Source organism: Microcebus murinus, chromosome 1, assembly GCF_040939455.1.
Source record: "Microcebus murinus isolate Inina chromosome 1, M.murinus_Inina_mat1.0, whole genome shotgun sequence".
NCBI lineage: Eukaryota > Metazoa > Chordata > Mammalia > Primates > Cheirogaleidae > Microcebus > Microcebus murinus.
Genome location: NC_134104.1, coordinates 55,760,305 through 55,780,538, shown reverse-complemented (window position 1 = coordinate 55,780,538; position 20,234 = coordinate 55,760,305). Strand labels below are relative to the sequence as shown.

Here is a 20,234-nt window from a genome sequence, read left to right as displayed (position 1 = left end):
TTACCTTCTACATAACTTGCCAAATGATGAGTACATTTGCCCAAATGATGAGGATCTGAACATTTCTCTGTATCTACCAGGTTTTCTATTATTTTTCAAATCAAACTGATACAATAATTGCTTGAGATTTGTGCTAAATAAGATATAAATATTGATGTATTATTTTTTGTCTTTTATTTGTGTTTTACTTAGTTGAACCCAGGAGAAACAACAGAGCATCCGAAGGTGAACTGCCCAGACTGTAACAAAGAGATAGATGAGGCCCTGAACATTGAAGCAATGGAGCTTGCCAACCGGCGTCTCTTATCAGCACAAATAGTACTGTATTATACTTTTTAAAATTATTTTCAAGCCTAAAATTATATTGAAAATCTTTCTCCCTTGCAAAAGATGTCTTGCTTATGCTAACCTGCATAACTTAATAGATTGCTTACAAAGGCAAAGGGAAGTTTGGCGTTGTCTTAGGAATCTTCTTGATTGCAAGGAAAAAAAAAAGAAAAGAAAAATGAAATCGACTCAAATTAGCTCAAGCAAAAGGTGTTTTATAGTGAAGAATTGGGAATTTCACAGGTCCCACTGTCAGGAATTACAACTGGGCTTAAACTTCAGATGTGTTAGGCAATTAGTTCTGTGACATTGCACACTTCTGGGTCCAAGTCAGGTTTTTTATGGTAGGATACTGCCAAATTCTCTAATAACTGCATGTACAGAGTATTATGCTTTCATTAAAATCTTGAGTAAAAAACAGAGAAATTCTATAGCACATCAGCATACAGTACTATATTGGAAATTACTAATAGGCTAGTTTTCATGTTCTATCCAGGTCAGGATTTTGAACTATTTGCCATAACTCATCTCAAAATGCTCACGTTGGGCCTTCCTCACTGCATATGGAGCTGTTGTTGATTTCTCAGCTATTCCAACCATACAGGATCCCAAGCATTCTACTTAGTCTAACTCAAGAAAGGCGAGATCTGGAGGGCATGATTGTTCTCTCTTCAGCAGGTGGTAGTCTGAGCAGACAAGTTGAGTCTCAAAAACAACTTATTTTAAGGACCTGAACAACTTATTTAAGCAATTAAGGCAGTGTCACGAAGGATGAAGCTTATGTTCTCATGGTGTTGTGTTCCACTAGTAGATTTTCCACTTGTCCTACCAAATGAGGTATTGCTACCTACAGAGCAAAGATTTACTCCCACAAAACTAAGTTTATACAGGAGGGGGTGGAAATATCCCAGCTAGCTCTTCCATGTCTTCTAAATCTGATGCACCAGGAGCCATGGTTCTGTGAGGTAAATGGACAAAGTCCATTTCTCTTGGGGACCGCCTATGAACAGCTTCTGAAGCAAAGACAAACGCAGGCTATCTGAATATACCAAGCCATCAGGGAGGAGAAAAGAAAAATATTAGTCAAAGGAAACTATGGAACAGGACAGTCAAACATCTAGACCAGGATTTCTAAGTAGAAGAGAATCTGGAAACAGTAGAGTAGGGCGAGTCCTGAGAAAACCATGAGTGAATCTGAACAGCCAAACGTGGCTTTTTAAAACTGCAACAGTTGCTCCGTTGGATTACAAAAGCAGAAATGGGGAGATTGCAAAATTTGTCTATAACTGTCAAAAATGTGATAGAATAACCATAAGTACATGCAATCTGCTATATAATTTAGGAAACATAAATCACATTTTCTTTTTTTTTCTGCAAAAAGTCCCCAAATCAAAAAATTTTCAATGAAATAAAAAATAAAAAAGGAGAATGTAAACACCATATGGTGGAAATATCAACCACCAGCATATTTACATACACTTTGATCTGTCTCATTGCTCACTTAACTTTTCCAAATAGTTTTGCTTCTCCATCTAAGTAATATACTCGCGAGACAATTTTTTAAGTCTTTCTAGCTGGGCTCGTAATCACTAGGATCTCCCACTGCCATCACCACACCCCTATTCCCCACCACACCCCCAAGGCCACTAATACTTGTATGTACACACACGCACTTTTCTCATCCTTAAAAAAACCCAAAGCTTTGTGTCAGTTTGCTTATTGATATCTTTTGGCACATTATTATTAAATTTTACTTTTTAACTTATATTTTATACCAATATGAAATGTGAACGTAGAGTTGAGAAGGTATTTTTGTTGTCATTGTTTTAATTGATATATAATAATTGTATATATTTGTGGGGCACAGTGTGATATTTTTATATATGTATACATGTCTAATGATCAAATTAGGATAATAAGCATATTCATCACTTCAAACTTTTATCATTTCTATGTTTTGAAAATATTAAAAATCCTCTTTCTAGCTATTTAAAAAATACAATAAATTATTGTTTACTATAGTCACCCTACAGTCACCCTGTAGTAAGACTGAATATTAGAATTTATTCCTCCTATCTACCTGTAACTTTGTAACTGTTAGCCAACCTCTGCCTGGTCTTCCTCCCCCCTACGCTTCCCAGCCTCTTCTAGTAACCACCATTCTACTCTCTACTTCTATTAAATCAACTTTTTTGGCTTCCACATAGGAATGAGAACATGCAATATTTATCTTGTTGTGTCTAATTTATTTCGCTTAACATAATGTCCTCCGGGTGCATACATGTTGCTGCAAATGACAGGATTTTCTTCTTTTATATGGCTCAATAGTATTCTGTTGTGTATATACGACACATTATCTTTATCCATTCATTCATCAATGGACATTTAGGTTGATTCCATATCTTGGCCATTGTGAATTGTGTTGTAATAAATGTGGGAGTGCAGATATCTTTTCAATTTTCTGGGTTCCTTTCTTTTAGATATATACCCAGTTGTGGGATTGCTGGAACATATGGTAGTTCTATTTGTAGCTTTTTTAGGAACCTCCATATTTTTTCCATAATAGCTGTGCATTATTATGTTACATTCCCACCAACAGTGTATAAGAGTTTCCTTTTCTTTGCATCCTTGCCAGCATTTTATATATTTTAACGTTTTGATAATAGCCATCTAGCTGAGTTGAGAGAGAATATCTCATTGTGGTTTTGATTTGTATTTACCTGATGATATGTGATGTTGAACATTTTTCCATATACTTGTTGGCCATTTGTATATCCTTTTTTGAGAAATACATCTTCAGATTCTTTGCTCATTTTTAATCCAAGTATTGCTTTTGCAGTTGAGTAGCTTGAGTTCCTTGTATATTCTGGATATTAATTCCTTATCAGATGAATAGTTTGCAAATATTTTCTCTCATTCTTAAGGCTGCCTCTTTACCGATTGCTTCCTTTACCGTGCGGAAGCATTGTCATTTGATAAAATCACATTTGCCTATTTTTGCTTTTGTTGCTTGTGCTTTGGAGATCTTACCCATGGTATCTTTTCCCAGACCAATGACATGAAGTATTTTCCCTATGTTTTCTTATAATTGTTTCATAGTTGTGGGTCTTATATTTAAATCCTGTATCCATTTTGAGTTGATTTTTATATACAAGGAGAGATAGGGGTCTAGTTTTATTCTTCTGCATATAGATATCTAGTTTCCAGTTTTCCCAGTTTCCCCAAAACCATGCTTTGAGGAGACTGTCCTTTCCCCAATGCATGTTTCTGGCAACTTTGTTGAAAATCAGTTGGCTGTAAATAGGTGGATTTATTTCTGGGCTCTCCTGAATAGTCATTTGTTTTTACAATAGTACCATGCTGTGTTGGTTATTATAGCTTTGTAGTATATTTTGAAGTCAAGTAGTATAAGAGTTCCACCTTTGTTCTTTGTGCTCAAAATTGATTTGGCTACTTGAGGTCTTTGCAGTTCCATATGAATTTTGAGATTATTTTTTCTATATCTATAAAAACTGTCATTGGTATTTTAATGGGAATTCCATTGAATTTATAGGATGCTTGGGGAGTATGGTAATTTTAATAAAATTTATTCATCTGATCCATGAACATGAGATGTCTTTCCATTTTTGTGTGTCTTTTTCTAGTCCTTCATCAGTCTTTTACAGCTTTCATTGTAGAGATAGAGAACTTTTACTTTTTTGGTTAAATTTATTCCTAGGTATTTTTTTTTGTAGTTATTGTAAATGAGATTGCTTTCTTAATTTCTTTTCAGATAGTTAGCTATTGAAATGCTACTGATTTTTGTATGTTAATATTGTATACAGGAATTTTACTGAATTTGTTTATCAGTTCTAAGAGATTTTTGGTGGAGTGTTTAGCTTTTCTATATAGAAGATTATATCATTTGCAAACAGGGACAATTTGACATCCTCTTTTCCAATTTGAATGCTTTTTGATTATTTCCCATGCCCAATTGCTCTGTTTAGGACTTCCAGTACTATGTTAAATAAGAGTGGTGAACATAGGCATCTTTGTCTTATTCCAGTTCTTAGAGAGAAAGCTTTCAACTTTTCCACATTCAGTTTAATATTGGCTGTGGGTTCTCATATACTGCCTTTAATGTGTTTAAATACATTCCTTGTACATCAACTTTGTTAAGAGTTTCTGTCAGGAGAGGATGTTGAATTTTATCAAATGCTTTTTCTGTGTCTAGTGAGATGATCATATCTTTTTTCTTTATTCTGTTTATGTGATGTATCATGTTTATTGATTTGCATATGTTGATGCACCCATGCATCTCTGGGGAAAAAAAATCCTGCTTTATCACACTGTGTAATCTTTTTGATGTGCTGTTAGATTCAGTTGTGGATTTTTGCATTTATGTTCATCAGGAATATTGGCCTGTAGTTTTCTTTGTTGCTATTGTTGTTGTTGTGTCCTTGTCTGCTTTTGGTATCAGGGTAATACTAGCCTCATAGAATAAGTTTGGAAGACTTCCTTCCCTTTCAATTTTTTGAAATAGTTTGAGAAAAATTGGTATTAGATCTTTAAAACTCTGGTAGAACTCAGCACAGTAGCCATCTAGACCTGGGCTCTTCTTTTTTAGGGAGACATTTTTATTACTGCTGCAATCTTTTAACTCATTATTGGTCTGTTCAGCTTTTCTCTTTCTTCCTGGTTTAATCATGGTAGGTTGTATATGTCCTGTAATTTATCCATTTCCTCTAGGTTTTTCAATTTGTTGCAGTATGGTTGGTCACAATAATCTCCAATGAACCTCTGTATTTCTATGGTATCCATTTTAATACCTCCTTTGCTACTGATTTTATTTATTTGAGACTTCTCTCTTTTTCTCTTAGCCAAGCTAATGGCTTATAGATTTTTTTATCTTTTAAAAAAAATCCACTTTTGTTTTGTTGATCTTTTGCATTTTTTTAGTCTCAATTTCATTTATTTCTTCTCTGATCTTTATTATTTCTTTCCATCTACCAAATTTGGATTTGGTTTATTCTTTCCATTTCCTTGAAATTCATTATTACATTGCTTATTTTAAATCTTTCTACTTTTTTGGTGTAGGTGTTTATTCCTATAAACTTCCCTTTTAGGTACTGATTTTGCTATGCCCACAGTTTTTGGTATGTTGTATTTCTATTCTTATTTGTTTCAAGAAATGTTTTAATTTCCTTCTTAATTTCTTCCTTGACCTAATAACAATTCAGTAAAATGTTTTAATTTCCATGTAATTGTACAATTTCCAAAGTTCTTCTTATTATAAATTTCTAATTTCGTTCCATTGTGGTTAGAAAAGATACTTGATATGATTTCAATTTTAAAAATTTGCTGAGGCCTAGCATATGTTCCATCCTGAAGAATGTTCCATGTGCTGATGAGAAGAATGTGTATTCTGCTGCTGTTGGATGTAAATGTCTGTTAGAGCCTTTTGATCTATAGTGCAGTTCAAATCCAATGTTTCTTTGTTAATTTTCTGTCTCCATGATCTGTCCAATGCCAAAAGTGGGGATTTTGAAGTTCCAACTATTATTATATTGAAGGTCCATCTCTCCCTTTAGATTTATTAATATTAATATTTGCTTTATATGTCAGCGTGCTTCAGTGTTGAGTGCACATATATTTATAATTGTTATACCCTCTTGCTGAATTGGTTCCTTTGCCACTACTTGCTGGCTTTCTTTGTCTTTCTGTATAATTTTTGACTTGAAGTCTATTTTATCTGTTGTAAGTATAGCTATGTAGCTACTCCTGTTCATTTTTTTTTTTTTTTTTTGAGACAGGGTCTCATTTTATCTCTCAGGCTGGAGTGCAATGGCATCAGTATAGCTCACTGCAACCTCAAATTCCTAGGGTCAAACAATCCTCCTGCCTCAGCCTCTTGAGTAGCTGGGACTAGAGGCATGTACCACCATGCCTGGCTTGTTTTTCTATTTTTGGGGTCTTGCTATGTTACTCAGGCTGGTCTTGGACTCCTTCCTTCAAGCAATTCTCCTACCCCAGCCTTCCAAAGTGCTGGAATTATAGATGTGAGCCACTGTGCCCAGCCTTCCACTTATTTCTGATTTTTGTTTGCATTGAATATCTTTTTCTAATCCCTTTACTTTCAGTCTATGTGTATTTTTACAGATTAACTGAGTTTCTTATATGCAGTATATAGGTGGATCTTTTTAAAATCCATTTAGCCAATTTATATCTTTTAAATGGAAAATTTCTTCATTTACATTCAAAGTTATTACTAATAAAGTGAATATTTACTTGTATCATTTTGTTAGTTATTTTCTGTTTGTTTTGTATGTCCTTTCTTTCTTTTTTATTGTTTATCTTTACCGTTTGGTGATTTTCTGTAGTAATATGGTTTGATTCCTTTTTTTTTTTTTTTCTCATTTGTGTATCTGCTTTAACAGTGATATTTTTAGGATGGTAGTTATAGTGCTTTTTCTTTTGCTTTTAGTTGTAGGACTCTTAAGCATTTCTTGTCAGTCCAGTCTAGTGATGGTGTATTCTCTCTAATTTTGTTTCTCAGGAGAAGATTTTATTTCTCCTTTATTTCTAAAGGATAATTTTGCCAGGTACAGTATTCTTAGCTAAAAGTTTTTTCTTTCAGTACTTTGACTGAAAGACATCCTAATGTCTCCTGTCCTGTATAGTTTCTTCGGAGGAGCCTGCTGTTAGTCTAGTGGAGATTGCCTTATATGTGACTTGATGCTTTTCTCTTTCTGCTTTTAGAATTCTATCTTTGTCTTTGTCTTCATATTTGACAGTTTGACTATATTGTACCCCAGAAAGGACAATTTCAGGTGGAAACTATTTGGGGACATTTGAGCTTCCTGGATCTGGATATCCATGTCTTCCACAAAATTTGGGAGGTTTTTATTTATTATTTTATTAAATATGTTTTCTATGCTTTTTCTCAAATCTTCTCCTTCTGAAATTCCCAAAATGACATTTGCTTGCTTAACGTTGTCCCATAAGTCCCATAGGCTTTCTTCAGTTTTTCTTTCTTTCTTTCTTTCCACCTGACAGGGTTATTTGAAAATACTTGGCTTTAAGTCCAGAGATTCTTTTGTATGTTTGATCTAGTCTGTTATGTAAGCTCTCAATTATATTTTTTATTTCATTAATTTAATTCTTCAGCTCCAGAATTTCTGTTTGGTTCATTTTTATGATATCTTTCACTTTGTTGAATTTCTCATTCAGATCATGAATTGCTTGTCTGCTTTCACTGAATTGTCTATTTTAACTTTCTTGTGTCTTGCTGAGTTTCCTTAAGATTATTATTTTGAATTCTTTTTCAGGCAATTCATAAGTTTCTATTTCTTTGGTGTCAGTTACTAGAACATTATTGTATTTCTTTGATGGTGACATGTTACCCTGTTTCTTCATCTTTCTTGTATTTCTGCATTGATAGCTGCATATCTGGTGAAAGAGTCACCTCTTCCAATTTTGTAGAATGGCTTTTATGGAGAAAGACTCATCAGTGGTTATGTTTTAGGGTATCAGTTGGATAGGATGTGTTGGTTTTGTTCTGGGTAGTATGATAGTGTAGTCTACAGCTGTAATCAACATCAGTGATGCCTGCAAGTGCCCCAGTGGCATAGGCTACAGAAATTTGTGTGGCTGGTCCATCTACTTGAACTCTACTCCCCTGAGAACAAAGGACCTGACTAGTCTTTGCTCCAGAGAAGCACAGGGCTGGTTGACCAGAAGCTTTACTGGGGTGCTGTTCTTCTGGGTAGGGGACCAGGCTGTTCTGTGCTCTGGAGGATGTGTGAGGCTGGTCAATTAGCATCTCAACTCAGGTTCTATTCCCCTGGAGGCAGGGCTGGCCCATGCTCTGAGGAAGCAAGGGGCTGATCAGCCAATGGCTCAGTTTATATGCTGCTCCCTTCTAAATTTTACTTAGAAATATAGTTAATTTTCCTCATAGGCATATATAGTAAACTTAGGTTTATTTAGGGTTAAAAGTTGTGATTTTTTTAAATCTTTACATCTTCAATGAAGAGCATTATGTGTGGTTAATGTTTGCACAATTAATTAATCTGAACCTCTTTGGACTATTTGATGTTTATTATAGGAACTAATACCTGTTTTATTTTGGCATCTCAATTCTTCTCTTCTTGACACCTGTCTTGCCATTATAATTTCCTTTCTTATTCTTTCCTTTTGTTCTTTCCTTTCTTTTCGTTTGACTGCCTGCTTTCTTTTTTCCCCTTTCCAGTCCTCTTTTTTATTGAGATACATACTATCCTTTGTTTCTTTCTGTTTGGTAAGCTAACTCTGAAAGTGTACCTAATTTTACCCTGCAAAAATACTATAAATATCAGTAATTCTATATGTATCTATAACTTTCTAATTAAAATGCTAACTATAGATTCACTTCTAGGGTAGACACATTTTTCCATTTCCCTTAATTTACTAGGCTTTGTAGCAGTGGCTGAAAATATTAATATAAAGCTGAATTTAGTTGAATGTTGTGAAACACCTAGTGCTCCTCTTCTGATTTTAACTTTTATATTTTAAGTTTTGTTTTAACAGTTATGTTTATTATTCTTATGAACAATAAGACTTTCATATATATGCTTTCTTAAGTATTTCCTTTTTTAATGTGGTATATTATTTTATAATTTTCACTGATTATTTACAATAACCTTTCTAGTTGAGAATATCTTTGAAATCTACCCTTTAATGGTTTGGCTAGAGCATCTAGCCTAATTTTGTAGAAAAAAATAATTGCTTAGTAAATGCATAAAGATGCTTCAGACCTGCCCAGGCGAGATGTCTTATGCCTGTAATCCTAGCACTCTGGGAGGCCAACGTGGGAGGATCGCTTGAGGTCAGCAGTTCAAGACCAGTCTCAGCAAGAGTGAGATCCTGTCTCTACTAAGAATAGAAATAAATTAGCCAGAAAACTAAAAATATAAAAAATCATCTGGGCATGGTGGCACAGGCCTGTAGTCCTAGCTACTTGGGAGGCTGAAACAGAAAGATCTCTTGAGCTCAGAAGTTTGAGGTTGCTGTAAGGTAGGCTGATGCCACAGTACTGTAGCCTGGGTAACACAGTGAGACTCTGTCTCAAAAAAAAAAAAAAAAAAGATGCTTCAGACCTAAACATATGAGAGTTGCATCCAATTAATGAAACATTCATATGAAGACAATGGAATGGTATTTATGAAATTAATTAATATTTATAAAATTAAATGTAGCCTCCTTTCCAGTTTGGATGCTTGTAGAATTATTTTTATTTCTTTGTAACCTGAAAATTTTGTCATATCTTGCAGCCACTTTCAAATTTTTAGTTTATTTCAGAAAAATATAGTATTCAAGGATATATAAAACAAATGCAGGAGACCCCATTTTGAGTATTACTTTCATTATTAATATGATGTGTGAATCAGGACTTACTTTTTTAAGTCTTTATTCTCTCCATCTATAAAAAAGGAAACTTATGCTGACTAAAAGACCTCTTATGTTCTTTCTGCTTATGATATTCTACATTTTCTGTAATATATACTCCATGTACCTTTTTGATTTATTGCCTTAAATGTTTTGTGTCTGCTATTATATTTTCAGTTGTTGATTTTGTGCTTTTGTTGTATGTGTTGTGCCTTAATCAGGAAATTCTCCTTTTCGAAGTAAGTTGGATCGCTCTGCTTTGTTCTTCAGATTCTCATCTCATTTTATATCTTCTCAGTTCCTTTTCATTATAAGTATATTTTCATGTTTATCTTGACTTGTTGATTGGGTTTCTGTAATCTAAATTCTAATGTTCACTACTCCTGACAGTAATATTTCAATAATTGGTCTATTACAGTTTTCAAAGCTTTGAGAGATTTTATTTAAACCTCAGCCAGTTATTGTTAACTGAGACAATATCTTCTCTACCTTGTGTATTAGAAAAGAAAGCACAGCATAGCAAGACAGTGGTACAAAAGAGGCAGCACACCATAATGGTGGAGGGGAGAGACAAGATTTAAATATTTTAATATCTGGGTATATAATGTGGTCTTGGGAAAACTTAACTCTCTAAGCCTCAGCTTTCTCATCCATGAAATATAGATTAGAATACCTTTCTTATAAAGTTGTTTCAAGAATTAAATAATTATATAAAACATATATAGTTCAGTTAATTCACTAGTATAGCAGAGAGCTCAATCAATGGAAGTTACTTGAATCAATCATTTTCCAAATTTTTCTTATATTTTGGTGGGAAAGATTATAGAAGAGTTAATATTTTTCTAGTATCTAACTGCCTTGTTGTTTGTATTGCTAAGCTTTCATGAGATCCATATTATTTTCAGCTTTTTCATTTTTTTACAAACTACTATTTTTATCTTTGAGGATACTGAAAGTATTTTAATCTTATATTGTTTTAAACATACTTAATGATGTTTAAGGAGAAAAATTCTGTTCTATTGAATTCCTGTCATTATGGAAAAATAGTTCTTTTATCCCACACCCTCAAATTTAGTTGCCATCCCTTCCTAGTATCACCCAAGAACAAGACAGTGTTTTAATATCCAAAAAAAATTGTGCAAAGAGAATGCCTGCTACAGAACTCAAAAATCTTTGGTCATATCATACATTTCAGTTAAGGAAAGTGGTCTACACAATAGTGTTCAATTAAGGTCAGAAGCAGTGTCAGATAGTGGTTTCCACATCATCAGACATAATCCCTGAAGCACAGTAGGCTCTTAATATATGTATTGAATGAAGGAGTGACTATGTTCTATAAAATAGTAGTAGTCCTTTATTATAATAATCCTTATAACGTTCCTCATAAATTATAAGTTTCCTTATAAATAATTCTTATAAACTTTATAATGGATAAGACAGCAGAGTTATGTTGTGGAAATATTTGGTAAAATGGAACTAAATAAAGATGTAAATCCAAATTTATTTAATGAAGGATTTCTCAGAACTTTTAGTATTCTAATATGTATCATAAACTTTTGAGATGAGGATAAGTCTTCAGTTTCCAGACTTAGTTTTCACTGAGTTCCATTTCTTTTTGGAAACCTAATTAATATTTAGCAGGGACCCAGTTCTCTTTGGAACCGGCTTGGCTCTATCCAAAGCCCAGACCTACCTTCTGCACTAATTTCATAGGCTGGACTCCATGTAATGATTCTTTTTATAAAGATGCTAGATTATTTGAGTAATTTGACTTCTTTCTCACATATTATTTTTCTATAAAGGTGGTAATAAATTGTAATAAATTATAATAAATATGTCATTGTTATTCATGCTATATAATGACTTGAATCAACATTTCTTTTAGGCGAGCTACCAGAGACAATACAGGAATGAGATTCTGTCCCAGAGTGCAGTCCAGATGTTGGTAGGTGCAGCAGGAAGCTATGGTGAGAAGGGAGAGTAAGTATATTGTCAAGAGAGGGATTCTATCCTAAGCCACTGCATTTAGGAAATTACACAAGTGAGTTTTCTTGCTATTGTCTGGTAACTTGAGTGCATCCGGTATTATGTGTGTAAGCTGCCGCCTGCTCTGTACCCCACACTAGGCCAGATCATCTATTTTCAGTTTCCTAAACTTTCTTTATTCATTCACTTTGTGCATTTGGACAAGCTGCTCCTTCTGATTGGAACACTCTTCTCTTTCTTTTGTTGCCCACCCCTCCTGCCCCATCCAAAGCTAAGCTGTGGTAAACAACTCTTCCTTTTAGACGATTTGAATGCCTAAATAAGGGCAAATCTTTCCTTAATCCCTCCAGGGACATCTCCCTAAAGCACAGGTAATACTTCATGCATCTTCTCTTATTGCTCAGTGTACACTGTAATCTTACAGTGATTTCTTTTTTTTTTTTCCATTTTTTTTTTATTTCAGCATATTATGGGATACAAATGTTAAGGTTATGTATATTGCCCATGTCCCCTCCCCCCTTGAGTCAGAGCTTCAAGTGTGACCATTCACCAAACATTGTACATCTCACTCATTATGTTTGTATATACCCATCCCCTCCCCCCCACCTGTCCAACACCCAATAAATGTTATTCCTATATGTCCACTTAGGTGTTGATCCATTAATACCAATTTGCTGGTGAGTACATGTGGTGCTTGTTTTTCCATTCTTGAGATACTTCACTTAGTAGAATGGGTTCCAGCTCTATACAGGAAAATACAAGAGGTGCTATATAACCACTGTTTCTTAAAGCTGAATAGTACTCCATAGTATACATATACCACATTTTATTAATCCACTCATGTATTGATGAGCACCTGGGTTGTTTCCACAACTTTGCGATTGTGAACTGTGCTGCTATAAACATTCAAGTCCAGGTGTCCCATTTGTAGAGTATCATTTGATCTTTTGGGTAGATGCCCAGTAGTGGGATTGCTGGATCAAATGTTAGAACTACTTATATTGCTTCAAGGTATCTCCATATTGCTTTCCACAGAGGCTGAACCAGTTTGCAGTCCCACCAGTGGTGTAGGAGTGTTCCTATCTCTCCACATCCATGCCAACATTTATAGTTTGGGGACTTTTTGATAAAGGCCATTCTTACTGGAGATAAGTGATATAGGTCTCCACAGTAAGCAGTGAGTCCCTCAGAGTTGATGTATTGGAGAGTGCCCTCAGATCATCCGCTGTGGAAAAGTGAAAGAGCCAGATTGGGCAGAAGGAGTAGTTAAACTGTAATGCAGTTGCAACAATGCCCACCCAAAGCCCAGACATATCTTCTAGGTCTAGAGCCAAGGGAAAGTTCTAGTGCCAAAGACACCAAAAATCCCTATTGAAATTGTCCTAAGTTCACTTTCACAGTCTACTTGGGCCTTTCCCTCTGATCCATCATGCCATGAGCAAACTGGGCCTTTTACACACTCCTAAACCTAAGTAATATGCCAGCCTTGTGCCCACTTACACATACAAGCTTGTGGTACATTGAAGGGTAAAGCTGGGTGTGAGAAAAGCAGCAGCCAGAAATGAGGGCATGTTCTCGTTGTATTTCAAGTACAGAAATTCAAAGAGTATAAGAGTTTTCATTTTAAGGCTAGCCATGCAAATCACTGTGATATTATATGTGTTAGGGTAGGAAGATGAAACGTATCCTAAACGTTTAAAATGTTTAAAATGTCGTTTCCTTGATATATAATGTGCAAATATCTCCATTTATCATACAAAACTCTCCATTTGTCCTCTTGATGCAGGTCCTGCCAATGCTTAGGTGACCTGAGTAAAGTTGAAGGAGTTTAAGAGAGGATTGGGCAAATTGATTAATATGAAATAACACAATAATAGTATCAAGAAGACACATGCAGTGTACAGAGGAAGTTTTTAAATGAATGACTAAATGACACAAGTAAATACATCATCACTATATTGTCTAGGAGAGGTTAATATGAAAACAAAACAACATAGAGTAATTGAACCCTCTTGCCTTGATTTTTCCTCTTTAAGTTCTCCACAAAGGCAGAGGCAATATATGCCTGTGAAGACCCAGGGCAAATGGATACCAAAAGGAAGCCAACAGTAGACAGGGGGTCAAAGGATTGAAAGGACTCTTTCTTAGTGGACACTATAGGCACATTTTGGAATATATTACATTTTTATTCATACATGTGAGAGACATATATTGAATGCCATGTCAATATGTGCAAAGCTATATTCCAGGCATGGTGGGGAATATTAAGATTAGCAAAACAGTCTTCCAACCCTAGAGAACTTTCTGGTGAGCATGTTTATATTCAGTTCTTGCTTCTTAGCTGGTCTGCCTTGGAGTTGATTTTGCCATTTGCTGATCACTCCTATAAGTAGCCCCATGTGTTGGGGTGTCCTGTGACAAGAAAGATACATCTAAAGAGAGTAAGAGTGGAAGATTTAAACAGGACCTATGCTGAATGCCTGTGTAATTGCCTAAGAAATAATGCTTTGAATACATAATTTGTTTTTTTGAGTGCTGCAGCAGGTAGTTTTAAACACTTTACATGTATTAACCTATTTTTACCTCATACAAATTTTATGAGGTAAGTACTCATTATTCTAAGGATGCAGGTGAGGAAAGTGAAGCACAGAGAGGTCAAATAATTTACCCAAAGTAGGTTTGACTAATAAATTACAGAGCTGGAATTCAAAGCCAAGCTACCTCATTCTCCAGTTGAAGAGATCATACTGTTTTCCTAACTCAGGTCTAAATAGTGACTGTGTTGATGTAAAACAGGAATTCAAGAGCCTGAGTTACTGAGTAATTTGGGCTGTAAAATATTGCACACTTATTGATATCATGATAAGGCTATACAATGCCCAACTTTGTGGATCGAGTGCCTCTGTTATTTATTATCTCTGCAGCTATACTTACTACCCTTTACCACAAGTATTCTTTGTATGTTTTATCCCACAGTCCACTGGAGACTTGAGGGCAAAGATCAGTATTTTTTTATGTTTCATCCCCAGCATTTAGTAAGCATAGTAGATATTTAATAAATATTTTTTAAGTTATGAATGAGCCAAATCTTATACACATTGAATATTTCCCACGTAATTATTACAGTGTTATATTGAATCATGAAGGATTGAATGGCTTTATTCTTTTCAATTACATTAGTAACCCTGTATTAAAGAAATTGTACACATTTTAAAGTAGAAACAGGGAAGAGAAAAGTCAAGCTTTGAACTTAGATTTCCAATGCTCTTTCATTAAGCCACATTACAAAATAAGACGTCAGACCCAAGGGCAAAGACCTAGCCTCCTTCTGAGGAAGACAATATAATTATCTCATCTAGCAAGGACGAATACCTTGTAAAACCAAGGGAATTGGTTAAATAAGACCAAATCATATACAATGATCTGAACTATCTCAATAAAAAAAGCCAGCAGAAATTTACAGACAGCTTGGGACAAGTGCTACCAAAATGTCTTTTGGGGCCTTTATGACCACTGATTTGTCTAAGTTCCCATTTTAATTCTTTTATAGTCATTTTAACCTTCCTAGATGCCCTGAATGTGAAATAAATGAGATGATGATATGTATGAGATAGGCTGGATGCTTTATACATATTAGTAATTTCTCATTTAGTTATCCCAGACTGACATAGGTATTTTTAAGCTCTTTTTATAGATAAGCAAGCAGGTTAATGAGGTAATTTGCTCATTGCCACATCAGCCAATGAGGGATCCAACATGAAAACCCAGATATATATGAATACCAAATATTTGAATCATTGCTTTCTCTCCTTGAACCTTGAACTTTTTACTATTTTAAATCATGTATCTAGCCAGGCATGGTGGCACATGCCTGTAGTCCCAGCTATTTGGGAGGCTGAGGCAGAAGGATTGCTTGAGCCCAGGAGTTTGAGGGTGCTGTGAGCTAGGCTGATGCCATGGCACTCACTCTAGCCTGGGCAACAAAGCGAGACTCTGTCTCAAAAAAAAAAATTAATTAAAAAAAAATGAATCATGTATCTACAAATTTTAATACTCTCTATTTAATGAATAAATGCTACATCCTAACTTCCTGTTTGTATATCTATTTATATCTCCAACTTCTTGACTCGAAACTGTTCTCATGAAAGTGTCTTATATCCAGTCATCATTCCACAAAATAGTCTTCCTGATTTCTAACAATACTGCATTAAACTTATTTCAAAATGTTTAAAGCATGTTTAAAGATTTCTCTCTTTTTTTTAGATATATAAGTATTGAGACATTAAAGAAATATTCTGAAAGCAAAAAATTACTTACTATTGTTAGAAAAATACTGCTCAATTTGGTATATAATACTAAAAAAGAAAATGGGGTCCCATCAGGGTAAGTGCTTTTGAATCTTATAAGAAATTTATTATATTGATTTGAAAATCCCCATTTATTTTTTAAAAATTATATGCTATATACTTTGTAAAATATTTTGAAGTAGTTTACAATTAAATTACTTATATACATACAAAAAGTTACTTAAAGAAGAATGTATTAATATAAGGTTAATAAATTTTGTAGCCTGTATCAATACTTTAATCCTTTTTACAACTGAATAATTTTACATTGTATGGATATACCACATTTTGTGTACCCCTTTATTAGCTGATGGGCATGTGGGTTGTTTCTACATTTTCACTATTCTGAATAGTGCTGCTATGAACATTCACATGCAAATAATTGTTTGAATATCTGCTTCTCATTGTTTTGGGTATACTCATAGGCATAAAATTGCTGGGTCATGTGATAATTCTATATTTAATCTCCTGAGGAACCACCAAATTGTTTTCCACTGCTGCTGGACAATTTTGATAAAAGAAAGTATGCATGAGTCCTTTAACTTTATTTTTTTTTCAAGATTGTTCTAGCTATTTGAGTTCCCTTGCAATTTCACATAAATTTTAGGATTACCTTGTCTATTTCTGCAAAAAATATCATTGAGATTTTCCTAGGAATTCCACTGAATCTGTAGGTCGTTTTAGGTAGTATTGTCAGCTTAGCAACATTAAGCCTTCCAGTCCATGAACACGGAATCTTTGCATTATTTAATCTTTCCATTATTTAATTTCTTTCAGTAATGATTTACAGTTTCCAACACTTAAATCTTAGGTTAAATTTCATCCCAAGTATTTTGTTCTTTTTATGTTATTTTAAATAGAATTGTTTTTATAATTTCATTTTCAGACCATTCAGTCCTAGTGTGTAGAAATATAACTGATGTTTATATATCAAGCTTGTATCCTAAAACTTTGCTGATTTTGTATATTAATTCTAGATGATTTTTTGTGGATTCTTTAGGATTTTATGTATACAGGATCATGTCATCTATAAATAGAAATACTTCACTTCCTCCTTTGCAATTTGGATGCCTCTTATTTCTTTTCTTAGATTCAGGGGGAAGAAATATAGAGCCCACTTCTCAATAGAAATAGCAAAGAATTTGTGTCTATCTTTAATCCACCACACTCAAATATCCAAGGGATATTTTTGTATTATATAATTCTTTAAAATCCTTCAATTCTGACTGAAGCTGCAACTTTTCTGAGTAATTATTTCTGTTGATGTAAGAAAGGGAGATTTGAAATACTATTACTGACAGCCCATATATCCTTCAGGCTGTCTTTTAAATATCATTATCCCAAAGTAAGCAAAAGTACAGATTCTGAATTCAGATGACTTGGCTTAGAATCACAGACTCCATCATTTATTAGCTGAATGATCTTTGTAGGCTTTAATTTCCTCATTTGAAAAATTGGTATAGTAATATTTACATCACATTCTGGAGACTAACTGATATATGTAAAACATCCATCAAAGTAACTGACACGTAGTAGGTACTAAAATATGCTAATTAGGTTTCCCCTTTCCCTACTTCATGGGTTTGTTGTAAAGATTACATAAACAGTATAGAAGCACTTAGTTCAAGGACGAGCACTGGGTAAGCACTTAACAGATGTTAGTATTTATTAAGTGCTGAGGAGTATTCCATTCAAGATTAAGTATCCTAGCCAGTAGATGAAATCCTTGTCAAAGATCAATGATCACACAAAGAAGCAAATAAACATGAATGAAAATCCGTAGGAATAACAACAGATTTATATCTCTAAGACTTCAGTTATTAGAATTATTCAGTATGAACTGAAGTATTACTGAAATGTTGAAATTAATCAATGATGGAATCACAAACATGGCAAGTTCAACCACCAAAAGAAACTGAATAGAAAAATGGAAAAAAAAATATAATATTTAAATTAAAAATTCAACTTAAATTATTCAAAATTAAATAATAAAATCAATACAGTATATATAATTTAGGGGGATGCAGCTAGAGCTATGCAAATGAAAATAAATGCATAGCATTGACAGGGCTTCTGTATCAAGGTCAAAGCTCTTATAGAAAAAGATTGGGACCATGAGACCTGAAATGGAAACACTAGGGTAGACAGACCTGAGGGTCTTGAACTCCCAGATTCCCATGAACACTCTGGTCTAGGAAAGACAACCCCCTCCCCGCTACTATAGGAGAGTAGGCTCCTATCACCATCAGATGCCACGGAGACATCACAAAATGATACTTGTCCTTTTTTCATGATTAGTCTTTATCGCCTTTTATTGTTTTTAGGGAAATTACCCAGTCAGGTCTCAACATAGCTGGAGAGGGAAATATGGTGCCTGTTTCAGGAGCCTATAGATTATCTACTGCAGGAATTACAGGACCTGACTGTAAATACTGGTAGAACACATGAGGGAATGAATCTTGAGGGTATTTCACAGGGAAGTTGCAACATAAGGCCAGATTGGGAAGAATTTTTTGGCATGAGTGGTCTTATCCATGATGACTCAAGTCTCAGCACTGTCTAAAACACTTGACATGGGTACTATTACACTCCTATGATGGTTCTTTGAAACTTGACCAGGCCAACAACCTACAGTAAATGAAGTTCAGGTAATAAAAATGGAAATGTTTGGTTGGATGTATTATGTGAGAATGAAGAACCAACCATGTGACCTTATTCTCTGGGAAGTCTCAGAAGACATTTCCATTCACCAAGGCAACAGTGAAGCTCTCTGAGAAATTCAGTGAGAGGCAGGACAGTGAATTTCTGGTCAATTTCATGGTAGCCTCCCCTACTGGCAATCATGGCCTGCAGAGGGAGACAGTGAGGTTGCCAGTAGGAGAGGCTACCATGAAATTGACTTCTCTAGTTATGAAAAAGATAAATAAGATTTGGGAATGACAGAAGATGATGGCAGTACTTAAATGTCATATGCAAGATGAGCATACTTTATTTTGTGGGCAGAAAACCTGGAGTAGCATTCAGTGTGCTTTGTCCTACAGGGTGCCTTGATCTGAGGATGGCTAACAAATAATATATGCCAAAGGGTGGTATAGATGAACAGTTAACTAGAGTGTTATTTTTCCAAAGAGAGAGCTCATGACAAAAGGGATGAGAACAGCTACTGCAAAGGCAAATCATGATCTCTCACTATTCTCTATATATCTAGGTCAGTTGTCTGAACCAGAGCCCTTGAGAAAGAACATGTAACAGCACCACAAAGACATAGTACAAATGATCCCTCAATCTTTTCTCAAATGGACCTTTACTCATTTTATCATTACTGTGCATTGGGGGAAAGAGAGAATTTTTGGTGACTTTTGGATATGGCATATAAGAGGTCAATACTGACACCAAAGGCCTGAAATGCTATCATGATCCTCAAGTTAAACCGGTGCTTTTAGGCTAGAGCTATGGCATTTCTGGCCCAATTTGTCCCAGATTCCAGAAGGCCCACTGTGTGGTTATGTCTCTGCGTCTCTGAGGGTATAATGGGGTTTAATATACTTAGTACCTAAGTGAACACTCAAATTGATCTGCTGACCTATAGAATAAAAACTATTATGGCAGGACCAGCCAAGTAGCCAAGTGGAACCTATGACCAAAAGAGTAAGAAACAATACAGCATCTCATGAGGAATAAAGAAATTAACACAAACGCGAAAGATTTAAAGGAATTATGAATAGTCCTCATCACATCCACTTCAATTCACCTCCCTGGCATAAACAAGACAGATTACAGTCAACCATAAACTTAAGCAAAAGTAACCACAAGCGTAGTGCTGTGTCAGATATGGTTTTGCTGCTGGAAGAAATCAAGAAAAGCCGTCTGGAGAGAGGACTAAAGAAGGGCAGAGGTGGTGTTATCATGAAGCTAACAAGGCTCCCACTCCACAGTTTCTGTCTCACACAGGCGCTGCCTGAGGTCTTGGCAGCCTAACATGTGCCTAACAATGTGACCACATGATCATACATTTCTGTGTTCACCATGTCATCATCTTTTTCTCAAATAGGATCCCAAATTGTAAAAGCTCTTGGCCCATAGCACCAGTCTACCCCTGATAATGGTAGAAAAATATCTCATACTCAATCTTAATCAGTAATTGATTAATCATATCATTTTTAGTTTTAA

General features: G+C 34.8%; 1 protein-coding gene across 1 annotated transcript in view; it reads left to right on the top strand.

Moving 5' to 3' along the window:
• SLC9C1 (solute carrier family 9 member C1) overlaps positions 1-20,234 on the top strand; it is a 96,597-nt gene that overhangs the window by 39,047 nt on the left and 37,316 nt on the right. Inside the window, exons 12-14 of the mRNA XM_012787465.3 lie at positions 193-318; positions 11,618-11,712; positions 15,982-16,101. Of these exons, the coding sequence (XP_012642919.1) occupies positions 193-318; positions 11,618-11,712; positions 15,982-16,101 (341 nt within the window). The remainder of the gene's footprint in view (positions 1-192; positions 319-11,617; positions 11,713-15,981; positions 16,102-20,234) is intronic.